Consider the following 9,628-nt stretch of genomic DNA (forward strand, 5'->3'; position numbering starts at 1 on the left):
GTCATTTATTGATTTAAGGCATAATTGCTATTACATAATTCTTGGAAAATAAAAGACTATACGAAAAATCTGCAGCATTTTATCTTCATCGCCAGATTTAAAGTCTTTTATATCTTGATGTCTTGATCACCATTGATCAGATACTTCATAAAACATAATGTAGAGGATGCTCTCTTGATTGAGGCGTATTGAGGCAATATACATGGTCCCTAGGACCATTGGCGTTGGAATAATGTTACCATGGCTAAAAGTGGCACCATGGTGTCCAACCCCCTATACCCTCAAAGTCATGACTCCTTTGGTCATGTATTCGCCAACTTTGGCGATTATCTTCTTGAGCATGTTGATCATATGGATCATATCGTCCATGGCGACTTCTTCTAGCCATTGAACGGTGCTCATGGTAGCCATCTTGAGGCCTACCATATTCTCTATTCACAAATTCGTAGTTGTGCCTTTCAAAACAAGCCATAGCTCCAATTAGCTGATGGAGATTTGTGATCCATCCTTCGTTGATTAAGATTCGATAGAATTCAGAGAATCTTAATTCAATGATGGGGAAGGTAGTTAGGGTTTTCTCAATCAATTGTTCTTCTGTGATAGTTTTTCCACATGCATGCATCAATGATCTGATGTAGAGAGCTTCCGAACAATATTCCATAACTATTTCAAAGTTTAGAGAAGCGGAGATTATTCCATCGTGCTTCCAAGTTCGGAAGATGGTGAATGTTTACTAAAACGTTCACGAAGCGCTACCCAAAGGTTTCTAGCGCTATCCTTATTCATGTACTCATACTGGAGTGCCATCTCTATGTGGTGCTTCAGCAGGGTAAGTACCCTAGAATTATCTATCTCAGTTTGAGAGTCTTGAGCGGTTCCTTCATAACAGGGCTCTTGGATTAATGTAGACAATATATCAAGGGCAATTAGGTGGAGCTCAACATTATGATCCCACATGAAATATCCGATGCCCGTAGAATCCAATGGAGTAAAATCGAGCTCGTTCAAGTTTGACATCCTGAAAAGGAGAAACAAGAATGGATTAGTTTCCGAGGCTTAATGCTACCAAGAAATCGATTTCCAAGAAATTGGATTAGACCAAAACAATGATGTTTGTATGGTCAAAATCAATGCTTAAGGACGCTCTTAGTCCAAAGTCTACGAACACTCTTAGTTCATATAGCGTGAATCCCCACGATTCCGCTTTTATAGAATCGAACCCACATTACAGAAAGGTGGGATGTAGAAGAAGAGAGGTTGCAAGTCCCTGAAGAAAAAGAAGATAAAATTAAAGTGCGGAAAACAGGAACTTTAATGAAAATACTTACTTGGATTTCTTTTCTTGTTCTTCTTCTTGGTCTTGATCTTGAACTTGAAGATGATGTAGGAGGAGGAGGACTTGCGGCAATGGAAGTGGTGCGCACGGCCAAGGATGGTGCATACAGGTTCCTAGGGTTTGGTGTTGCGCAGCAGGATGCTTTGCAGAAAAAATTTGGCTTCTGATTTCAGGGTTAAGGCTCGTGCTGATAACGTGTTTAAGAATAAAGAATTCAAGAGAGATTGATGAGAGAATTGTGTATTTCACTATTGATAATAGGAGCCCTATATATAGGGGTTACAAAGTACATATTCTTATGATACAAGGGAAACTAATCCAAATAGAACTAGGAATTCTAGAACCTTCTTTCCTATTACAATCATAGAACTAATCCTAGTTTGACAAGGCACACTAAATCTCAACATTCTTCAACAGTTACCTATTTTCCAATCACTCTTCTTGATTCTAAGCCGCTTTTTTGCTTATATGGTTTTCTGGCTAAACCGAGCTCACTCTCGTCCTACATACATCAGTTAGAAGCAAAGAAATATAAACGTATGTATTTGGGTACCTATTTTATCCTTCTCTTTCTCTTTACACATCCTATTTTCCCAAAAATTCATCTAGTTTTTCTTGACGATAGTCATGAATGAAATAACAAACCCGCTAAGCTTCTTAAACTTGTATGAGTAAACTAAATCACAATCTCCAAGTAAAACACATGTTTATAATATCTCAATACAAGATTTCAATTAAACCAACTTCACACACGACATCAATATCAATCCTTCAACTCAAATAAAACAAACAAACACAATGATTATTTTTAAAAATCAATAACAATAAATTATATGACGTATTTAATACTCACTGTAATTCCTGTGTAGAAAATAATTCAGGAGACTCCCAAAGCCAAGTAAAATCAATGTTCTTTTTTTTCAAGGAAAGCATAAGTCACCACGGCCGGTGACATTTCTAATCGTTTGTTAACTCAACAAATAAAATCTCTAATTAAGCAGTATTAATCTCAGAAAATAAAAAACCGCACATTTTATCTCAATGCTTATTCACTAATCCCAACATAGAAATTAGTGAACTAGATTCTACACTTCGTGTTGAACTAGATTCTGCTGAAGAAATGCCTACATCAATTATTCCGTTCTTCTTGCAGCTGAATTGAGTTGCGACTGTTTAGGGGTTTAGTAACTTGGACTCCCTGCAAGTAATGAACCAAATATAAATATTTTTTTTGTTAGCCAAAACAGTTCCAAGTGCTGCTGTTTGAAGAAATTTGTTATTGTTGGCTTGTTGGATGCTGACTTATTGTTGGCTAACGATCTTGCAAGTCATATATGACGGAAAAAAAAAAAAAAAAAAGCCGGAAGTAGGCAGGATACTTCTAGAAGAATCATTTCTTCCTCCCTTGGTAATAGTTGATCTTCGATTTGTTTGAGTTCAAAGTATACCAACCACGATTCATTTTCAAAGTCTTCAGCCTATTCTAAATGTTGAAGAAAACGTTTGAACCACACGCAGATAATAATACCAGCGTGTGGAGCAGGTGAAGTAACTAGTGTGTGTCTTGCGCGTTAGGCCCCAAGTTGACTTTCCGCAGTGTGAGACCAAAAGAGAACACCGTAATCTCTTATTAGATCACAGCTAGGCTGTATTGCCAGCAAATGAAACCCAATCTTTCAATATGCTATCACTCTTCAGAAACCACAAATCCAAAGCAAAAGAGGGCTTCTTCCAGAAGAATGGAGCTACCATATTGGAACAGCTCATTCATGATTTCAATGGTAATTGTAATCCGATTCAATTGTACTCCGCAGAAGAGCTCAAGAAGGCAACAAATGACTACCACAGTGATGACGGAATGAGATATGACGGTTGGAACTTCGGAGTGTACAAAGGAGTTCATGGAGGTCGTGAAATTTTGGTGAAAATTTTCGGAGAAAGATCAAACTACAGGAGTAGTGAATTTTTAATTGCAACTGAACTTGCAGTTTCTTCAAACATGAGCAATCACAAGAACGTTTTGAAGCTCTTGGGATGTTGCCTTGAGACGGAGTTGGCCACTCTGGTTTTTGAATTCCCAGCAAAAGGAAATCTCCCTCGTCACATTTATGGAGATAATGCACAATCACTGCCATGGAAGACCAAGTTAAAGATCGCAATTGAAGTAGCAGATGCAGTTTCATATCTTCACCACGGCTCTTCCAAGGTGTTCATTCATAGGAATATTAGAACTGAAAATATCTTCCTGGACCAGGACTGCGTCGCCAAGCTGTCGGATTTCCAAGTGTCACTACCAATTCCTTTGGACCAAGACCATGTACTTTCCGAATGTCTCAGTTTCTTAGGGCACTTATCTCCAGAAGTACTGATGTATAATCGTTATACAGAGAAAAGTGACGTCTTTAACTTGGGGATGATAATATGCGAAATTTTGACAGGAAAGAAAAGTTATGAGCTACTAAGACTTCGGTCTTCTGGGGATTCGAAGGAACTGGAAAACATTATGGAGGGAAATTTACTGCATGAGAGCAACATGAGGCAAGTAACAGAATGCAGCAAGCTCGCAGTAAGGTGTCTCGACTCAGATCCTAATGCAAGACCCACGGCGCAAGAAGTCTCACAGACACTCAGATCGATCAAAAGGTTCCAGCTTTAAATATTTCTCCGTCCCTTGTGTTATTCTTATGTTGATTAGTTCAGCTCCCCAAGTCAACAAGACAGATTAAAAACAACTAATGTATGTAATTAAGAATTAATAATGAAATGTCAACATGTTTGAGGAAAATTGTTTTCCTTCAATACTGAAATGTCAACATGTTTGGTCACTGTCGTATTAGTTCAGAGCTGGGGCTGTAGTTTATAAGCAACTGAAGAATTGAGCTTTGAGACTCAAGACAGTTGACATGGCCACTCTTCTATCTGTAAGATGGAGGATTGCGATTTTATGAAATTTACATAACCTCACACTGTAATTTTTAGATCGATTGGTATATAGCTTTCGAATTCTACTGCTTGAGCTTTTTGCAGTTGAGACGTTTGTAGTAATTTGGGATTTCATTGGATTGAGGAGATTTCTTACACAAGCACGTACATTAGCAAAAAGCCAAAAACCCACTTGGAGATTAACAACTTGGAAGATGAAAGCAAGCAGTAAGTGGTTGAATGTGCCAAACAGGTAAGAGGTGTCACAAAAGCAAATCTGGACGAGAGGCCCATCATGACAGAGGTAGCACAACTACTCAGATTGATCAAAAGCTTATGATATGTAATTGATCGATCACTGGTCTATTGTTGTTGTAGTTTGCTCTACAGTCAGCTGATGAGATATTTTTGAAAATTATTCTGTAATATATATAGTTCTTGCAAAGAGTTATTATATGATCGTTGTTATTTTTCTGATTTTTCCCATCAGACATTCATGAGCAGCCAACAGCGTGTTTTTTTCGAAAGCACTAACAAATTGACATACTAAAATTTTGAAATAAAAACGCGAGTATGAGAGATCTATGTAGAAAATTAGGATTCTCCGTATGTGCTGAATATTCAAAAAAGTCCAATTATGATCATATTGAATACTGCATGTATGTAATTATGTGTTACAACCAGGATGCTTTTCTGTTAAGAATTTTGACACAAAAGAAAGCAACTCAATGAATTGGACAAGGCTCCATAGTTTGCATTTGTCAATCTCTCAAACATAGACATTACAACCGACTAGAAAGTCCCTTCCTCCAATAACTACCAAACATCGATACTGTTTAAAGATTTGCAAACTAGTTAAGCACCTTTAAAGAGAGGTAACCACTAGCATACTCAGACCAGTTTGGGTTTCCTAATAAAAGCTTGTGAATACAAGAGATGTTGTGCATGTCTTGGTTATTACAAAGAAAATGGGAGTCTTAACAGTGTTTACAACGGGGAAATGAATTTTAGAACATAACAAACCTTATAGACGGATCCTAACTTTACTATGGTTGCAGATCTAAACTTATCATTAATTTCTTTTGCAATATCTTTTTCAGTTGTCCCTGCACTGGCAATCTAAAGGGATGAACGTTTTTTGTTAGGTACAAGTAACTAATCAGTAAAACTGAAGAAAAAAATAGTACCCGAAACAAATGATGTTTTTCAAGTGTTGGCAGAAGGGAAAAGTTTTCATAGTGCAGTCTGAGACTCTGAGATTAATAGATACAGAGTAGTGGCCATGATGCTTGTTCTCTAGACAACAGCACTGTACAACCTCTTTTATGACTCAAATGGTACAAAAGTCCCTAGCTATTGTCTTTTTTTGTGGTCCAATAAGAAAAGAAGAGCGCCTAAATCACACTTCCAATTTTTCCTTGCCCAGGTAGTGACTTTTCCTTTCTCTTCTTTCTAGAAAAGAAAAAAGGACAGGATAATTCAGCGGGAAACATATGATGATTAATCTTAACCTCTCGTGGCCTAATAATTCACATTATAGTAGTGATTATCTTGGGCCCGTGATTAAGACTTCAGTGGTTCATGACTAGTCAAAGAAACAAAACCTCCCACCAGATTAAAGGGTCAATCATTTGCTCTGTTCGTTAAAGTTACAGCAATGGCTGGTAAACTAGAACTACCTGGCTTTTATGGTGGAGCAGTTCTTCTTTAATTATTCAACTCCTCCTGAAAGATCACCTTTACTGTATAAACAAATGCAGAGTAATCACATTAAGTAAAAGCGTGTAACCACAACTCGCAAGCTTCAATTAGATATTTTTCAAATTTAATAGGATTGCTGTATAGTTTGTGTCAATGTTTGGAAGGCAATTTGCACATCCATGATGATTAACTGGTTATTGCACAAATTGAAGGAAACTTCGATCTGATTATGATTGAGAAATCCTGGTTACATGGATGAAACAACAAAGGGACTTCTTCGAGTGAACTTGGACATGAACCCAGTAATGGCAAAGAAAGCAGAATCATCTAGCTACTATACATACAACAAGACAATCCCCATGGTACACACAACTTTCAGGCCCCAAATTTCCGGATTAACTCTTCTATGATCAAAGAAAAATGAAATGAAGCATATGTCACGGCGCCTACTCTGCAGTTGTAGTCTGTTTTCTCCTTGACCTGCTCCTGCTGTATAACCTAGAAGGAGGGGAAGGAGAGAACTCGAACGGGAGTGGTGGGAGATCCATCTCCCCTTTCAAGATTCTTACAATCTCCCCAATGTCTGGCCGCAACTCTGGCATCTTTTGTAAGCAAGAAAGAGCCAAATTTATACACAAACTTGCCTGGTCTTTATTGTACTCATCCTTCAATCTCTCATCTACAAGTTCTAGTATGTTTCCGGCTTGAGCTAACTGTCGACACCAGCTTATTAGATTTGCCTTTTCTAGCTTCATCGGTGATGCAAGAACATGTAGTGGTCTTCTACCAGACACAACCACAAGGATTAGCACACCTAGACTGTAAATGTCAGCCTTCTCCATCAAGTACCCACATCCACCATATTCTGGAGCTACATAACACAATGTCCCTCTCATGCTTGTTGTGCTGCTTAGCTCACGGCTAAATAGATCGCCACTCCACATGTCACTGCCAACGGAATGTGCATTCTTTTTCTTCCATCCCCTTCTGAAACTGAACTCACCATTTTGATCACACTTTTCTTGACTTTGTTCCCTAAAGTTCTTTCTCTTGCGAAAGTGAGACCATCTACCAAGATCAAAACGTGGCATTTTGAAGCCTTTCTTCCACTTTGTTTCAAGATTTTTCAGATTACTACCCTTCTTGCTAATCTCGGCAAGGTGCTCCTCCTTCCACCACTCTTGCATCTTCCTCGGCTTCCTCTTGCGGTTTTTCCTGCCCTTCGATTCATTCTTCTCAAACTCCTTGCTGAGATTTCCAAACCCAAATTGTTGTACATGGGGTCCATTTCCATTTTCAAGTTTATCGACTGGAGATGTATCTAAGTCAGTCTTCTGATCAGGAATGCTCTTCTTGTCATCATCCCAATCAGGATTCGAAGACGGGCAAATCTGACTCCCAATCCACTCTGTAACATAATCTTTACTACACAATTCACCACTTCCATCTTGCTTCCACCACCAATCCTTCCCCCATTGCTTTGCATCCTCTGCCTCATCAACAGCAGAACCGGCAATAAAACCCAAATCCTTACTATGATCAACACTACTGAATTCATCATCATAAGGCACAAACCTATTATTCCAATCATCCCCACCAAAATCTACAGTCGAAACCTCTTTTCCCTTTGCATCACTACTCTTAAGCTCACTCTCATAGGCAATGTTAGCATTATAATTCACTGAATTCAAGTTCAAAGCTTTAACATTACAGCATTTCCTACTGTTTTTTGATGATGAAGATGCTTGCAAAGCAAGAGCAAAATCTACCTCATTAGCACTCTCCACAGGTGTACCAATGGCCGGAGAAGTATCCACAGCCAAGTTTCCAGACAGCTCCTGACTCTTCCACAGCTCCTGACTCTTCCCCAAGTCCTGGCTGAACATGTCAACCCCAAACTCACCCTCCACCTTAATCCTTGACAACCCAAAATCCGAAATCTTTGCCCGGTTATCGAAATCAAGCAAAATGTTGCTTGGCTTAATATCACCATGGATAACAGGAGGATCACATCCCAAATGCAAGAACTCAAGTGCTCTAGACACATCTGTAATTATCTCAAACCTCCTCTCCCAACCCAAACTCAAAACACCATCTCCAAAAAGTGATTCTTGGAGACTCCTATTGGGCATGTACTCATAAACCAGAATCCTATAATCCCTTTCCACACAGTAACCCAAAAGGGTCACCAAAAATGGTGATCTTAACCCCCCAAGAATCTGCAACTCATTCTGAAACTCTCTCTCAGTCTGCAAATTCAAAGCATCCAACTTTTTAATAGCAATCAGCTTACCACACTTGAGTATACCTCTGAAGACAGTGCCAGAGCCACCTTTGCCAATAACATTGGCTGAGTCAAAGTCATTGGAGGCATTCTTGAGGTCCTTGTATGAGAACCTTTCAAGCTTCAAAGGTGCACTGGAATCAAATGGGATTGTCTTAGCTCTGTCCACAAGGGAATGCCAGAGGTGATAAACAAAATAGACAATGGATGAGATTATAACGAAAGAAGCTGAGATTGTGAGGGCCAAGAACAAGACCCTGGTCTTGGTTAAGAAATTGGGTGGGCTTAAAATTGGAAGTTGAGGACTTGAAGGAGGGAATGGCCTTGAAGGCATGGTTTGGTGAGGTGGGTTCAGACTTCAGAGTCTCTGGGTCTTAGGGTTTCTGGGTTGGTTCCAAAGGTGGTGATTGGCTAAAGGTTAAGGAAGAATGGGGTTTGGGGATTCTCATTTTTCATTGCTGCATTTTTTTTTCCTGTTTGTGACTTTGTCTTTCAGTATCCAATGTGGGTTTGCTTTACAGTTGGATAATCTATACAGAGATTGTTGCTAATCTCTTCGCCTTTTTTAAGTTTTTGATGATTGGGTTTTGATTCTGGATTGTTTGTTTTTTAATATTTGGTGTTTGTGATTGGAAAATTAGGATTAGAAAATAGTGGAATGTAAGGGAGGGGTCCCAAGTTGGAGGTGCTTTTGACTAAAGAGAAAGCTTTGCAGACAAAGTCCTAACATGCAGAGAAGAAAACAAAATCAAAAACAAATAAAAATAAATTGGAGGGAAAGATGGTGTCCAGTTGGGACACAGAGTAACTTTTGAGAGAATGTGGATGTTTATCCATCACCTTGTGTACATAACAGTAAAAAGAAATAGCTCACCCAAAATTTAGACCCACAGTAAGATTGAGTCATTCTGAGAGAGCATAGACTAATCTAAAATGCAACATTAATCTAAAGAAAAATAAGTTTAATGAAGTAACCTGACACTATTAGGCCTCGTTTGGTTCACGGAAGGGAAATCAATTCCCTTGTCTTTCCAGTGGGGAAGGGAAACTAAAGTTCCTGTCAGGTTTCATTTCCTGTGTTTGGTAAAGCAGGGAAAGCATCCAGGAAAGACCATTTGATTTCCCTTCCAGTGTTTGGTTGGTGAAGGAAAGGAAAGTAAAAATATAGCTATGTTTCAATAATACCCTTGTATTTTAATAAAAATACAAACTATGTTTCAATGGGTATATTTGGCAATTGTATATTTGAGCAGGGTTATTATTGTCCAAAATTGCAGTCATAAATGTTGGGAAAGAAGAGGGGAAAATCAATCCCAGGGGTCTTGAGTGGAATGACCTTCCCCCCAATTTTCCTCTCTGTCAGGAAAGTGCTTCCAGATTTTGTG

General features: G+C 38.8%; 2 protein-coding genes across 2 annotated transcripts; one reads left to right on the forward strand and one right to left on the reverse strand.

The window, feature by feature from the left end:
* Positions 1-2,974: 2,974 nt before the first annotated feature.
* LOC133738043 (wall-associated receptor kinase-like 10) lies at positions 2,975-4,349 on the forward strand. Its single transcript, XM_062165482.1, has one exon. It carries the CDS (start codon positions 3,018-3,020, stop codon positions 3,990-3,992), a length of 975 nt encoding a protein of 324 aa, XP_062021466.1. The 5' UTR covers positions 2,975-3,017; the 3' UTR covers positions 3,993-4,349.
* A 1,816-nt stretch (positions 4,350-6,165) lies between these two features.
* LOC133725002 (putative receptor-like protein kinase At1g80870) lies at positions 6,166-8,829 on the reverse strand. The gene has a single exon (XM_062151995.1). It carries the CDS (start codon positions 8,575-8,577, stop codon positions 6,406-6,408), a length of 2,172 nt encoding a protein of 723 aa, XP_062007979.1. The 5' UTR covers positions 8,578-8,829; the 3' UTR covers positions 6,166-6,405.
* Positions 8,830-9,628: the final 799 nt, after the last annotated feature.

The sequence above is a fragment of the Rosa rugosa genome, chromosome 1, assembly GCF_958449725.1.
Source record: "Rosa rugosa chromosome 1, drRosRugo1.1, whole genome shotgun sequence".
Classification (NCBI taxonomy): domain Eukaryota; kingdom Viridiplantae; phylum Streptophyta; class Magnoliopsida; order Rosales; family Rosaceae; genus Rosa; species Rosa rugosa.